Below are 16,716 nucleotides of genomic sequence, written 5' to 3'. Positions count from 1 at the left end.
TAGGTAATATTTCCTTTTAACAACTCTGCCCTCTGCAGATTCCTTTGTGATTGATTTTCCATCAACCTTCACATGAATATGAATTAGCTGCTTATGTCATTGATTTCAAACATAAAGCTAAACGGTAAGGGATGAATTTCTTGGGAGCATCAGCTTTCTGTTTTCTGAAAGATAGAATTACATAGCTAAAATAAAGCAAATTCTTTATACAGTAAAATTAATTATTTTAAGTACTTTCTGATCTAATTTAAAAACTATTTTGTATAAATAATGTTTATTTTGAAAATACTGATCTCTGTTGGTATTCATATGTTTGACCTCCTGAGTTCTTAAACACCTTGATATTAATAAGTGTTGCTTATGTCCACAAACTCAAACCACTTAATTCTTAATGTAGTGTTGAAAATTAAATACGAGGGAGTTAACATTTAATTACAAGGGGGCTGCACAATAAGTTTCACAGATTTTCTCTGACTCTTTAGGAAATAACATTTTGTATAATACAAGGTGACAAAACATATTTGATGACACATCCTGTCCTTCCCTTTGGTTTGGAAGCCTTCAGTGTAAATTTCATTTTGACTTGCGTTGATTCACTCTTTTGAATTAACTTGCCTGGCATTTGCACAGAATCTCATTTGCAGAGAAATTATAGAGGGAAAAGAGGAAGTAGAAGATTAAACAAAAACAGCCACAAACACATTCATGCCTTTCCAGGAAGTGATCAAATATAGGGCTTGATTTTTTTTGTTGGTTTTTTTTTGTTTTTTTTTTTCTTTTTTTTTGTTTTGTTTTGTTTTGTTGTTTTTATATATATTTATATTTATATATATGTATATATATATAAGGGTACATCAACTCATTTAAAAAATGGAAATAACACTCTTCCCCGATTTCATGCCCTTGATCTTCTCTTCTTAGTACTCTGTAGTGGTCACTGTGAAGTGATTAGCACACCTTTGGGTCTAGAGTGTATTCTGAAGAGCAGTGACTTAAATGTTAAGACAGTTAGACCCGCCCCCACCCCTCCACAGAGTTTACACATCATGCCGCCATTAGAAAGGTAGAGGTGGGGAATGAGGTGGGACAAGGAAGAGATTCAGGGCTCTGACTGGTGGGGCCCTCCTATGATCAAGTGTTCTTCTCATCTTTTTTTTTTTTGTTTTTTTTCCCCGAATGGCAATGCTGGCATTTGTTGCACTGTTCTGTGAAGGCCGACGTGGCCCAGTTGATCCTAGGCAGAACCCGAGAAAGAATCCGGTGCTCCTTGTCCCATCGGATAGATTTGTCCAAGCACCCCAAGGAAATGTTAAAAGCAAAGTAAAATTTTAAAAAAGGAAATAAAATAAAAACCCATTCTAAAACTAAACTAATGAAGCAAAAAAAGGGTTTTCTATCTACACATCAGTCTCTTCTTTAAAAAAAATGTAAATTTACAAATTCCAACGACATATAAAACAAAGTCAAAAAATGTAATGGTAAAAGACATGGTAAAACAGGAGGACACTGATGCTACAAAGAAATTCCAAAAAACATATGTACAAGACCCTGTTTTTCCTCGTGTTCTAGAGATTGTAATGCATGTTTTTTAACAGCAGCAGTCGAGGATTTAGTTCCAGGCACTGGACTGCAGATTCCACTCAAGCTCCCAGGGACGGGATGTCCCTTGCTTTTCTGTCACCAAATCACACTGGATATACTGGTCTCCCTTGGCAACAGCGGCAGGATGGCACTGTTTGTGTGGGCCTCATCTGGATTCTGCTCCCTGCTCGATTTTGTCTGTGGCCGCTGCCCGTTGATGAGTGTCATAGGGATGTTACAGTAGGTATGCTGATTGCCTATGGAGGTAAGAGGCAGGGTGCCGGTAGGAGGTACGTCGTACTCATAGCTTCGGTAGTAGTGTTTCTGACGCATTTGTGAATGGTACGTATTGTGAAAGGTAGAACGGAGATCTGGATGGGCAGTGGCTAGAGCTGTGGAGGTGGCCGCGGCCATAGAAATGGCCGAGACAGTCTGCAGCTCCCCAAAAGGCCCTTGCTCACTGACATCTAAAGCCTGCTCATGTGTAATGGGTTCTATCCTCTTAAAAGGCATTTCATACTGTAAACGTTTCCAGAACTTGGAGTTCAACTTGTTGCATTTTGGTCCATGCCATTTAATGACCGTCAGGAGCTTGATGGTGTGCTTCAGGGCCTCCACCTCCTGGTAGTTCATAATTCCTCTCAGTTCACTGCATTCAATTAGAATCACTTTAATTTCTCCAGTCACAAGCATATTTCGAAGTCTGGTTTCCAGCTCAAAGATGCTCCAGCCTCTTCTAACTACGTAATTTGGGGTCATGACAATAATCAGCCGCTTGCTTTGATCTACACATCTTGCCACATCTTCAATGTATGCTACAAGAGATAAAAGAGTGCATCAAAATGAGTGAATGGAAACTTTGGTCCAGAAAGTCCTAGTAGATTCTGTTACAGAAATTAAATGACAACAGTTCACTGAATAGAGTTTGGGACTTGCTTCTCCTAATGTCAGCAATATTTTTTTTCCCGGTACAAATCTCTCATTTGGTTTCTTTCAATGTCAAGGCTCACAAAATGAGATGCTTTATACAGTAATGGAGTATCTTCTCTGAGCTAGCAAAAATTAAATTTCATGTGAACACACAAAGACATTTCTTTCTAGGGAAGCTAACAGATACAAATTTTGAAGTAAAGAACCAAACATTGAAATTCCATGAAAAAGTGATGACTACACAGGCACTCACATGAATATGCACACTCTGAAATGAAAACATTAACTTACTTCCAGTGGGGATTAAATCTCTGTCTGGTATAAACAACTTATATCCATAATGCTTTTCAAGCATATCAGGTAGGATTTCAAGGGCAAAACGTTCTTCTTCCCCAGTCTCTTGATTCCACTGGTCAGGATCCACTTTGGTGTATGATAAGTATGCATCATAATCTTTATTGTCTGTCAAAAAATTCCAAAGAAAAGTCGAAGTCACTACTCTACAAAGATAATAGGACATGAAAACATGCACTTTTTTTCATAAACATCTCCAAATGTCCCATTTCTGAGAGACCAAAAAAATGAAGCTTTCATTAAGTTTCATTGAGTTCAGTGATGCCAAATATTCTAAAACTAGTTTGGAGGTACAAAGGGTTATATTTTGATTTGTTGTTGATGTTGTTGTGAAAAAAGTAGGAGAAAAATCAATGAAAAGAGTAATGAAATGCAGACTTCCTTTTTTTTGAGACACAGTCTTGCTCAGTCGCCCAGGCTGGAGTGCAATGGCGCGATCTCGGCTCACTGCAACCTCCGCCTCCCAGACTCAAGCCATTCTCCCGAGTAGCTGGGATTACAGGTGCACGCCACCACACCCAGCTAATTTTTGTATTTTTAGTAGAAATGGGGGTTTCACCATGTTGGCCAGGCTGGTCTTGAACTCCTGACCTCAGGCGATCCACCCGCCTCAGTCTCCCAAAGTGCTGGGATTACAGGCGTGAGCCACCGCACCCGGCAGAATTTCACCATTTTTGATGCACACATCACAGAGAATCTTGATTGCTTGTAAAAGCCATATGTTTGGATATCAGTATGCTCTTACTTTAAATCTTACGTTCAACTGATCCTACCCTTGGCCATTTTACCCAATTGAAAAAAGAGAGAGAAAACGGCAACTGACTTAATTGTGGAGGAATGATTTTTTAGATTATGTGTGCTGTGTTGATTTTCTGTTGGGGAGAAAATAAAACCAAACTTGGGATAATTAATTTTTTACTAGGAGTCAGTTCTTACATATTGGGACTGAGAATATTATTAAAATGAATGATTATAGAAAGACATTATTTTTCTGGTCTCCACTCATCTTACACATAAAATATTGCCAAGTTATTTTTCATCGTGCTAATCAGTTTGTTCATAAGAATCAAGAAGTAGAATGTAAATAAAAGAAACTTAGTTCTAAAATCTCATTTCTGTCCTTACTCTTCCCCCTTTTTACATGAGAAAATTTTAAATATTTGAGGACTACTATCTTTATCTTAATTTTTCTAATATACCATCTCAGATTTCTCATTTGTTGTTTCTAAAAATAAGAAATCATTTATCCTCCGGATAGTCTTTCTTTTGTCAATTTCCTTTTTAGACTAAGATATCAAGATTCACAGTTCACTTAAATTTTAAATACTGTCAATATGCTGAGTCTACCAATATCAATGTCTTTAGCTCTCTACTGCACTTCCCTGATGATAGGCAGTGTATTACCTGATGATTAGATCCAGTTAAATTGAAACACTCATAAATTTCAGAATAAAATGAACTCTGCATTAAGCATGGAACTTAAAATATTTGGGCTATGAAACATCAACGATAGAGGGACATTCTTGACTGTTGCTCTGGGTAGCTTTGGGACAATCCTTTTGACTTCAAGGACACTAAAACTCACTTCCTGAGATATATACATGTGTGTTAATTCTAGTAGTCTGATAATTTTGAGCCATCTAGAAATCATTCTATGATTATAACTTTTCAGGGCAAACTCAGAAAAGTGCTACATGTAAAGTTAACACAGGTATATAAGGCACTAACAACTTCACTATAGGGTACTTGGAATAAAAACTTTAGCTATAGAAGAGTTTTTTAAAAAGCAGCTTTTAGGGCAAAAAAGTTTAAGAAAAACAATCATACCAAATGTGTCATATTTTGGCATTTCCTTTATTCTTTAGCCAGCATATAGTTGTACATTTTAAAAAACAAAATCTAGTTTTCTCCAAAAATAATTATATTTGCTATAGCAAAGCTATATGCCCATAGGCCAGTACAATCTATAATTGTACCACTCACTGATGTAAACGCTTTAGTTGAGTAAGGCATCATAAAAAAAAGCACACAATAAAGTCAGTACATGATATCAGTTAATAATTAAAATATTCATTAACTATTCACATGCATTACCTATAAGATATTAAACTTTCTTTACAATATTGGTCATTAGTTTCTCGCCTAGCAGGAGATGCGGACAAATCAATAGTACATTCCTAAGAGATAAATGTATTACTAAGGGTAGTTCAGGAGTCACAGGCTAATGGAAGGACTCCTCAGGCCAGATTGTGGATTGTAGTATTATTTTGGGCATATGCTATTTTCTTTCTGGTAATCTGTTCTTTTCCAGTTTGCCACAAAGTAGGGCAAAGTGTTGAACCTCCCCTCAATTGGGGTTGCGTAATAATTAGATCCTCATTCATTGCCTCATGTCTTCTCTAGGCTTAAGATTATTTTAAAGCCACATCAACATGAACACTAGTAAGAACAGAGCATTCAGAAATCAGACGAGATGTAGACAACTGGTCCACCCATACTGGTAAATTTCAGATAAATATCACCTTTGCTTATATAACATTATGTTTCTGAGTCCCCTGCTTCTTTCATGGAAACCTCTCTTCCAACCCATAAATACTGTCTTTCTGCAAGATGTTTTCTGCAGTCCACTTCATTTTTCTTTCAGCCCACTTTCCCTTAAAAATATCCTTTCCTTCCATAACATCGCTTTTGTGTAGATGCCTCCTCAATTTGGATGCACGATCCTGTTCTATTTCTCCTGAATTATGGCAGTCCCCCACTCCTACCTGTAACCTGAACACTTTAATTTGCATCTTCATCATGCACCTCACACTTCACATGCTCACAACGTAACAAGCTTCCCATCTCAAGCTCTGTTCTTCATCTTTTATTTCATTTTAATTTTAGTAACATAAAAATCTCATTTCTTTAATGTCAAAACTTCAGATGCGCGTTCCACCTATCCCTTATCTTTACTAATAATCTCATCGCCATTCGTTGGTACAAATCTATTGGATTCTATTTCCATTCTAGGTTAGGCCCTACTCATATCTCAGCTGTTATAATTATATTTGAGTGGTCTTCCCTTTCCATTTCTTTCTCCTTCTGGAGAACAGAGTCACCAAATTTACCTTCCCAGATCTTACCACTGATCATGTGTTATGGTGGCTTAAAAAATATCTGTGGCTACTCATTGTCTAAATAATCAGCAGCTGTATTTTTAGCTTGTTTTCCTTGAAGGTTAGCCTGATTTCCCTCAGTTGGAAGTGATACTTTTCCCATGTATTATATGATTGTGCTTATATCTTATCTTCTCTCTTAGACTATGAGATCCTTAGCTCAGGTATGTGACTAGGGCTTAGTAGATGCTCAAGTTTATCAGTTGATGAAATGAACGAATGGCCTTTCATTTTGGTATCACATGACTCACACCCGATAGCTAATTTTGAGATTTTTCCCAAGACTCGGATCATTTCTCAGGAGAGACTGCTTTGGAGATGTAGACTCCATGCTGCTCTGACTTCTCAAGGAATTACTAGGAGCTGTGGTTCAGAGTTTAGCAAGGCTACTTTGGAATACTCTTGAACTGTAGCTTCTTACTGTGATTCATGAAAAGACATTAGGGTTGGCCAGGTGTGGTGGCTAACGCCTGTAATCCCAGCACTTTGGGAGGCCGAGGCGGGTGGATCACAAGGTCAGGAGATGGAGACCATCCTGGCTAACACAGTGAAACCTCGTCTCTACTAGAAATACAAAAAAATTTAGCCAGGCGTGGTCGCGGGTGCCTGTAGTCCCAGCTACTCGGGAGGCTGAGGCAGGGGAATGGCGTGAACCCTGGAGGCGGAGCTTGCAGTGAGCTGAGACTGTGCCACTGCACTCCAGCCTGGGTGACAAAGCGAGAGACTGTCTCAAAAAAAAAAAAAAAAAAAAAAAGAAAACCTTAGGGTCTGTGTAAATGCCTCTAGGAAAGTGCTTTTCATACTTGAGCATGAATGACAATCATTTGGAGGGCTGAGCCCCACCTCTAGAGTTTCTCATTCAGTAGGTGAAGAGTCGGTTCCTAGAATTTATATTTATAGCAAACTCTCAAGAGATGCTGCTGCTGATTGAGGGACCACACTTAGATAAACTGTTCTAGAACAGGATATAGGCATGCAGAGGTCTCAATGACACCAGACAACTGCAGTTATCTGCCAGGTATTTGACGACAACATCATAAAAACTAAACCTTGCCCCCTCGGCTCCATGATAGATGGTCCTAATACTTAGAGGAGATATACTCCCAATAAAATAGCTGAGAATTCATGTTTTTATCAAAAAGGGGATAAATTTTTGCCTAGACTAATATACGAAATAACCATATTAATCTTAAATGAAATTTAGGAATTGGTGCTATGACATCAGTTAGTTTTCTATCTCCTTATGTCATCTGGATGTATTTATAGCACTTAAGTCAATTATCTCCCAGTTATAATGGAGTTGTTTCCAAGTAGATTATACTGGTAGAAAGCCTCTTTCAAGCATCTGCAGCACCATCCTCAAACCAATGGGACACTTGAGTGATATCTAATTTCTCTCTCCAGAGTCTGCATCAGTGCAGTAATGGGTTAGGCATTTATTTACCACCAGAAGCAAATCCATGATTTGAAAGTTGTCAGACTGGAAGCAGATTGCCAGATGCCATACTAAATTCAGCAATGTTTTTTGACTCAAAATCATATGGATTCTAAGGTGTGTTCCCTTTTTCAATTACCAACTGTATATGCATCTTGGATAGTACGTCTTAAATTGTTTTGATATAAGTAAGAACATAAATCGACATAGTTTAATGTGTATGAACTTCATGTGACTGGTGAAACTTTGAAAAGCTGACATCTTTATAACCATGAAAAACAAAATTATGCTAACATTTTTAAAGGATAGGGCTAGGATAATTTAAATTCAACTTTCATTTATAAACAGCTTAAAAGTAGTTATAGGTTGGTACAAGAGTCTGTTTCTTATTCTGAGCTTTATTCTCAAAATCCTCTGCAATTTAAGCCATCAACTATAATTCTGTTCACAGCAGAGATGAAAAACAGCTGGTATACACACTCTTTGTAGTAATTCTTTATAATCTGCAATATAGTCATTAAGTTACTCTTTCTTATGACTTTCAAAAGACCCTGGCAGATATGCTCCACCAGAAAACCAAACCCAAAAACAAACAAAAAAAACCAAGATCCAATCATTCAACTAGTTGTTTGGTTACTTGAAGTCAGTCAACAAGTCCAGCAGATATTTCTTCTTAAATTGAATTAACTAAAAGCTTTGATGCTTTATACAAACATTTTTGAGAGGAAAGAAGGAAGTTTGGACTCTGTGGCGTTAACAAATAAAAAATATGAATTTAAAATATTAAGAAATCTTGATGAAGAAGGAAAAAATGGAATTATGTTCAGGAATGAAAAGAGGGTTTGGAAAGGTTATAGATGAATGCACTTTTTAACATATGAGAGGATAGTACCCTCAATGTTCTTTAAAAGGACTAAGGAAGCAAGGAATCTGCGGGATTATTTTAGAATAACACAGCTTTTAAGAAAATGTAGGTTGAAGACTCATTTTTCAAGTTGAAGGTAGTGGCTGTATTGGATTTGGCTAGAAAAAAAGATTTACTGACAATAGAAATGTTTTAAGTATGACATCCGGTTTGGGGGAGTTTTTAACCTTTAAACACTTACTGAATAGTTGTCAAATGTTTTTGGCAGCTGGCCATTCCTTTTTTTTTGTTGTCGTTGTTCCCAAGTATATATGAATCACATAAGTGAAATTGACTAGTGGCAGAGGCCATCATTCAGTAAATGGATTCCTAAAATGAAACTGGAGGAGGTTCAAAGATAAATTGTATATTTCATCTTTTTTAATCCTAAAAGTTGATTTTGTATGGTTAAGTGTGGCATATTATCACAGAAAACTGCGATAATTAAAAATTTGCATTGACAAAATTTGAATAAATTCTAGTTTTCAAAAAGTCACATTTCTTCTTATGTCTCAGATTTGCCATCATACGCTTTCTCAATTTTTCAAGATACGATTTTTCAAATAAAATTCTCTTCAGAGATCATATATCTTTGAATGAATAAACATTAGATATATAAAATCATAATGTTTTGATTTTATGATTATTGAATGTCAATGTCTTAATGAATTTTGCTTTTCATTTCAATTCTGCTATGACAACCTCTGGCAATTGTTGTAAAATAAATTTGCTTGACTTGTACACTTTGAAATATTTACAGTACTGTTCTAATTCACATGTTGTGCCATTTGGTACTTTTCTGGATTATTTGAATCTATAAGTTCTCAAACACTTAAATTTGATACTAGTTAAAATATCTGTGGTATATTGTAGTGAAAAAAAAAAAGAAACCCAGAAGCTTAGCTCAAATCTTGATTGCCATAACTTTTTATACAACTCATTTGGGACTATATTTCCTGATCTATAAAACAACACCTTCCTGAAGATGTCTAAAATTAAATGAGACCCCATCATATAGCAAAATGCCTGGTCCAAAGGAGTCATTCTGTAGATATTTATTTCCTTCTCTTGTACCCCTAAGAGGGCAGCAGCAACATAGATTCAGAAGTCTTAAGGGGATAAGCAGTAGCAGAATAGCAAAGGGAGCACAAGATTTGGGATAAGAAGCCTTGGTTCCTACCATTTAACAGTTAATGATTTGAGGCAAGTCATATACCCAGAACAACTCTACATCTCTCCTTCTGGGATCCAAAAACTTCTTCTAGCTTCTAAAGATTATTCCTGTGTATGTAAATGGTCTAACTACCACCACCACCACCACCACCCCACTAAAAAAAAAAAAAAAAAAAAAGTCTGTATAAGGTTTTTAAATGATTTACAGAGGTACTATGTTTCACTGATGGACATGAGGACAATGATTCCTGAAACTATGAATAGTGAGTGACCTTGTCATTGAAAGAGAAAGAAAAAGAAATTCTATGGCCTAAGATTTCATAGATGCCAATGTGCTTAAGATGCCTGAAATGGAACAGATGTTCACATTTTCTGAGATGGAGGTGGAGATTATAAAAAATTGCTCTAACTAATTTTGTTCAATGCCTGTAATAACTCCCAACGTAGGACTAGGGGATCTCTTTCTTCATCTGTAAAATAGGATTCGTGTTAGTGATTACAGTGTTCTTATAAGCTTGCCCTGCCGTCATCATGAGTAAGCATGCCCCACATACTTTATAGTCAGAGAAGGAAAACAAGTTGAAAACAACAACAAAAACCATTTTACACTCTGAAAAAAATATATAAAGTAGGATTATAAACTTTAAGCAAAACTTGAAGGGACACTCCATTCAGAGACATGGAGGAGCAAAGGAGTCTAACACCGTTGTGATGTCTGTATTGTTTTTTAAAATCTTTCCAGCATAAATGGTGGTGGTACTTTGTTAGTATAAGTTCTACTCTAAAGACAGTAGCTTGCCCTTATTAGGATGGTCAGCAAGCATTTAACCAAAATGAGGCAACACTCCAGAGGCAGTCACTACAAGCACTTAAACTATATTTCTGATCAACAGTAGATGCTTCATCAATTAACACAATGGATATTAGAAATCAAGTTTCATTGCTAAAGATAGTGGCTTTTTACTACGTACAATGGGTCTTGGAAATGGTATGTCCATGGTAAAATCAGTGTTAATCAAGACATAGGAATTACTTAACACAATTTAGAAACACATCCCCACCCCTACAAAAATCTAGCAGGGCCAGTGGTCTGCCCCCTTGGAGAAGATCTTCTAGGCTTAATTCCAAAATGGTCTCGATGAAAACTATTCTTGGATGTCAACAGAAGGTGAGTTCAATCCTACCACTGGAGTATTGCCACATTTGCCTTGGGAGAAAATTTCTTGCAGGGTTTCTGAGAAGCATGCACACATGCAGATTCATACATGCACACAAACACATATACAACAGAATTGGAACTTCTGATTTATAAGTTGAGTGATAAGGCTGTCTGCTAATAAATATTTTTGTGGCAGAATTTGTCCAAACTTTCTTTCCTTTTATTGTGGAATCAAAGTGGTAGGGGGATAGCTTATCTTCTCCTCCCCTTAACCATTGTGGTTACTTCATTTTCCCCAAAAAACTCAGAGAATTATGCATGATTACATTGTCTTAGGTTCATTCTCAATAGCTGTGTTATTCCAAAGACTAACATCTTATTCTAACTGGAACTCTGCATGTTGAGATCCCATGGGGGCGGCAATGCTACAAAAGTGAGGTGGGTCACCCTTTGATGGCAATTGCTTTCTGAGCTAAGTCTAGACTTGTTCTGGCAGGCAAAATGGAGACATTTGAAAAAATAGAACAGTAAATTTGTACTTAGAAAGATAATTCTGTTAGAATGTGAAGGATAAGATAGAGAAGTAGAGAATGAAAGCAAGAGGGTGGTGTAGGAGGCTTGGACAAAGCAGTTGCAATTAAGGGTAAGGAAAATATCTATTTTTGAGAGGTGCAATTGACTGAAATTGATGACTAATTAGAAATGGCACGTGAGGAGAAAGTGTGGCCAATGAGGTAGAGGGTGACACAAGGAACTGAGATTGTACAATGGAGGATGACAAAGAATGAGTATGGGCGGGGAGTGTTGTGGAATTAGAAATGCTAAGGACTGAATCCAAGGGAGACAATAAAATGTAAGGTTATATAGAGGGGAACAAGGAGTGATGTGAACGAACTGAGAGAGAAAAGCATCAATATGTTCTATCTTGAAAAAATATTAGAATCCTTCTATATCATAATCCTTCTGATAAAGAACTGATATAGCCAGGTAATGCCTTTTGTAATGACTCCAAAGGAACTGAGTGAATGTGTCCCTGATGCCAGAAACTCCATCTGCAAGTCTGATAAAATGGCTGTAAATCTTGGAATTTAGAGCCATTTAGACCAGAGCTTAAATTCTGTCTTTCTAATTGTGTGATTCTCTGATTATTGATAAAGTAGTCAACACATCACTTGTTATTCAATAAATGGCCATTGAATCTATTATTATCATATTGCTATAGAAGGATATTATTAAACATTTTTCCCTGGTTATTTTTCACACTTTTTGCCTTATCTTGCTTTCAAAAGTATTTTATAAATTACCCCTTCAGGGAAGGTAAATATGATAGCCATGAATAAAGAAGGCATTACTCAGGTTTGACTCTAAATTACATTTTTTAAAAGCCAAGACAAGAATTTACAAAGCCTTGGGTTCTGTTGAATAGCCGTCTCTTCTTTGGAAGAGGAAAAAGCTTGCAGAGCTAGAAAGCATGGGGATTTGATGATGTCAGAGAAGTTTTTCACTATTGGAAGAGTAGATCATTCTTTGACCATAAAAGCATGTATAGGAGGCTCTAAGGGGCTGTGACTAAGGTTTAGAGCCTGCATGGGTTTCTGAGAAGGGGCCCTCAGGGCCCCAGAGGAGAACAGGATAACAGAACTTCCTATGGTTTGAGGCAGAATCTGAGAAAGGTGAGGATTTGTGTCAAGTTTCCCAGGGAAAATCTCGGGAAACTGTAAACTTCATAGAGAAATCCTGCACTAAGTGTGGAAACTGTATATTAAAGAGGCAAAGGATAAAAAAGATGATTACTTTTTTTTTTTTTTAATGGGAAGGTGGGTATGCATGTAGTGGAGTTTATGAGACTAGAAACACAGGTAAGACTGTCTGAAATTCCCAAGGGAGAAACATCTGGGCAAGTGTGTGAAACTTGTGACTGGAGGCCATGACAAGGATCTAAGCCTTCAGAAGTCAGTGCTCGACATGTCCAAAGACCAGGTGGTAGTATCTCAAGTGAGGAAGGGATGGCATATGCACCTTGTGACTTTTTCCTTTACCAGAAAGCTATATATGAGTTCCCTAGAAACAGGTTTAAACAAGAGTAAAAGAGAAGAAGGGAAATGGAATATTCCAATTTTCAACTGAGTGTTAACCCATAAGAAGCTGAATTCCAAACCAGAAGTGACTGAGTAATCTTGGAGAAGCAAGGTTATGAGTTTTTTCTCAGTAGAAATGGGAACTTGAGAGCCAAGTTGAATGGTTTTAGAGCACTAGAGAATTAAAGAAAGTTGCAATTATACACTTCTAACTTTTGTTAAGATACAGATTTTAAACTTGCTATATAATTATTAGTACTGCTGTATGGTTCTGATAAAACAGTGTTTCTGGAAGTTCTAGAGGTTAGGTGTGATGCAGTGGGAGATGCGAGTTAACAGTGGGGCCCTGACCACCATTTCAGCGGGAACGGGTCTGCTTTAATATAGGGAGGCTGAACATGTGATTGCGGTTCTAGTAATAATTTCTTCCCATAAAACCATTTGAACAATCACTGCCTTGACAGTCTTTGCTTCTCCCCGCCCCCCCTTTTTAGGGGAATAACTTGTACATTAACATTTTTCCAGATGACAATTAAGTTTGTTATCTTGGTTTTCTTTGGGCCTAATGCATTTTCAGTGGCATTTCAAGAAAAGCCCTAATAGTTAGACCCTCGATTGTGCTTAAGATGGCCCCAGAGACAGACTAAGAATTGCTAAAGGATTTATTAACGAAATTGGCTTTCCGAGAGAACCTTCTCATCTGTTAGAATACTGTTTGTTAGTGTTTGTCTGCTTTGTTTTCTTACTTAAAACATTTTTTAAAAAACTGAGAACCCAGCAGCTTCAGAATAGCAATGAAATCTGGTAAGGCTACCTAAGTCAGTCACTGAAGTGTTTACAATTAGCAGGACCCACTAAATGAAACTTCGAATCACTGAAAGTTCAACTGCATATGATTAATTCATTTTCATTATATTCCAGAATTTTCTACATTCAGAAAATGACAGATTACTGCCCTAGAAATTGATGGTTTGGTAAAATGATTCAACTCATTCAGAATACAAAATAAACATATTCAAAACAGGGTTAATAGAAAAGGGGAGACTTGTTTAGGTAACGTGCTTTTTCAAATACCATGTACTGTGCTAATTGTGCAAACAACAGCAGATCTTTAGATTATACTGAACATACTAAATTTAAAAAAATAAAAATAATAGAGAGTGTCCGATAAAGATAAAGGCTTGGGGAATAGACTTATTTTCAAGTCCCATCTTGGACACTTACAGTATTGGTGTTATCTTCTTGAGTAAGTTATTTAACCTCTGAAAGTCTCAGCTGCCTTATCAGTAAAATGGAGATTAAATATTGACCTCAGGATGTTTGTGAGGGTCAGCAAGAATGACGTTAAGAATGCCTAGCACTGTGCTTGGTACTCATTCAACAGTAGTTCCCACAATGGCAAAGTCCTTATATTTCTTTAAAGCAGCAGCAATAGTAGTAATAATAATTTGTATCAATAGACAAGGAAGTCAGAAACAAATAGGCAAATCAGCAATTAAAAACTTAAGGAAATGATTTTGCTGCAGCTCAGGCTTCACCCTAATTGGGAAGGAGAGAAGGGTAAACCAAGAGGCATGTTAGGCATTCTGAATAAACCACTTCTCTTTACAAACCTACAAAACTACAGTTTTGCTTGTGGATTTATTATTCCAGAGGACCCTGGAAACGTGGCAACATAGGCAATTGTCTCATTTTCCTTGGTACCATTTACTGCAAAACTGAAAATCACTGAAAAAAACAGTATATAAATATGATGAGACCGGATGCAGTAGCTCATGCCTGTAATCCCAGCACTTTGGGAGGCCGAGACGGGTGGATCACCTGAGGTCAGGGGTTCAAGACCAGCCTGACCAACATGGTGTGAAACCCTGTCTCTACTAAAAATACAAAAAATTAGCTGGGTGTGATGACAGGTGCCTGTAATCCCAGCTACTCGGGAGGTTGAGGCAGGAGAATCGCTTGAACCCGGGAGGCGGAGGTTGCAGTGAGCTGAGATCGCGCCACTGCACTCCAGCTTGGGCAACAAGAGTGAAACTCCACCTCACAAAAAAAAAAAAAAATGATGAAGAAATCTTTTTCATCTGTACTATTCATTGTCAGTTTGCGTATGCTTCCCATATTGCTGGTTTATCTTATGTTTTTAAAAAATGACCAAAAAGGAAAATAAACTAAGTCTAATGTGCAGTTTAGGGAGCTGAATTTTAAAGACTCCATTTTCCTCTTAGATTGCACACATATTCATTGGTGACCAGAAGCAAATACTAATTACGCTTTCCACAAAACAATATTTATTTGTCTACTTACAGTAAAAATATGAGATGCATTACTATGAAATCAATGTGCTTGTGCATTTTTCTGTTGGTCCACACTTGGAATAAAAATTAGGCTATCTAAATATAGCTAAATAAACAAGACTGAAAAGACTGCTGGATGAATTTAAAATACTCAGTACAGTTTATTATAACGGATCAGTCTAAACAGGAACAAACTGAGATTCGCTTCAAACTACTGGGCTAGAAAACACAATTAAAAGAGACACTCCTTACCTAAAAAAAAGTAAAACTGGCCTTTCAGTCCTGATTACAAAGTGAGAAAAAAATGAACACTCTGATGGCATTGCAATCAGTGTTTGTAAGTGTTGTTTGGAATACAATTCTAAAGTGGGTAGGTGTTGCTTTACAACTTTCAGAGGAAAATACCTACAGTATTGGCTCTAAAGCATCACACATTTCCTTACAAAAGAGAAATTTACAAACTGAGCATTGAAAGAATATAAGAGCTGCTGTCATTGATTATGCAAGTAACTTTTTTCCCCTTAATAAAACAAAGACAAGAAAGAAATTAGAATATTCAGAAAGAACAATAAAAGAGGTAACATCCTACCTCCATCCAGCTCTTCAGCTCCAAAATGATTCCTGTAGAAGAGCATGATTTCTATCTTGTAACACTTGTAGATGGTCACCAAACATACAAGCAGCAAGAGGATAGCACCAAGGCCTCCAGCAAGTTCCACTGTGTACATTAGCTCTAGAAAGAAAAAAACCACAATGGGGAATTATATAGTATTCATATCCAAAATCATAAACTCAATTTGATTTCACATTTTCCTGGATGAGGTCAGATGTAGGTAATGGGTTGACACAACCCCTTTCCTTTTTGCATGAGAATCTGACCTTTTGATAACTTTCTAGCTCTGTTTCCTTGGTAACTAGATAAGGTGGTATGTGATAACTATGTTGCTAAGCAACACTGCTTGTGGTAAAAATGAACCTTGGTTGGTAGCTTGTATTTGGACTAAGAGAATTGTAAATATGTGATTGGAAACTATAATATTGGGTTTAACAGAGTACCATAACTCTCTTATATAAGTGTATCCCTTGTGGAGATCCCGGAAGCTATGCTTATAGGGTTGATAAAATAATACTGATTCCTGTGGATATGAAGCTTTTAAGCCAGGATGACTTTTGGCCTCTCCCAATGAGAATCTTGATCCCTCTCACTGGAGCTGTCACCTGTGGGTTGGGGGCCAAAGAAAGGTGAGAGGTCAAACAACACAGTTTCAGGAGAGCACTGTGGATCGTTGCATAGAATGTTGGGAAGACTATCTAATGAATGCTGTCTGCTGACTCCTGCCAGGAGCAATGGCTCCTGTGCTGTATCTTCCTCAATACAGTGATACCAAGCTGGTCTACCATAATCTTGGAGGCTGAATGCTTTTTGGGTGTAAGAAGTAGGCCTCCTAGTGGATAGGATAGTATATGAATATGTTGTTGGTGGTCCATTTTATTCAACCATTTACTTTTTAAAATTTTTGCTTCCCCTTTTACCAGGCATGTTACTACGTTCTATCCAAAAAAGGAATTTTCTTGACATTCACTGTATACAAATTCTCCTTTTTCTATTGAATATCTACTTTAGATCAAAACTTATCAGGAAAACTTGGA

The 16,716-nt window shown here is 37.1% G+C and overlaps 1 protein-coding gene across 1 annotated transcript in view; it reads right to left on the bottom strand.

Annotated features, from left to right (window-relative positions):
* Positions 1–786: 786 nt before the first annotated feature.
* IL1RAPL1 (interleukin 1 receptor accessory protein like 1) overlaps positions 787–16,716 on the bottom strand; it is a 1,381,368-nt gene continuing 1,365,438 nt past the window's right edge. The window contains exons 9-11 of the mRNA XM_003261172.3: positions 15,656–15,799; positions 2,803–2,973; positions 787–2,396 (exon numbers count right to left, since the gene is read on the bottom strand). Of these exons, the coding sequence (XP_003261220.1) occupies positions 1,678–2,396; positions 2,803–2,973; positions 15,656–15,799 (1,034 nt within the window). The 3' untranslated portion in view covers positions 787–1,677. The remainder of the gene's footprint in view (positions 2,397–2,802; positions 2,974–15,655; positions 15,800–16,716) is intronic.

The sequence above is a fragment of the Nomascus leucogenys genome, chromosome X, assembly GCF_006542625.1.
Source record: "Nomascus leucogenys isolate Asia chromosome X, Asia_NLE_v1, whole genome shotgun sequence".
Taxonomy (NCBI): Eukaryota; Metazoa; Chordata; class Mammalia; order Primates; family Hylobatidae; genus Nomascus; species Nomascus leucogenys.
The sequence above is the reverse complement of the archived record's forward strand: the minus strand, read 5'-3'. Positions and strand labels throughout refer to the sequence as shown.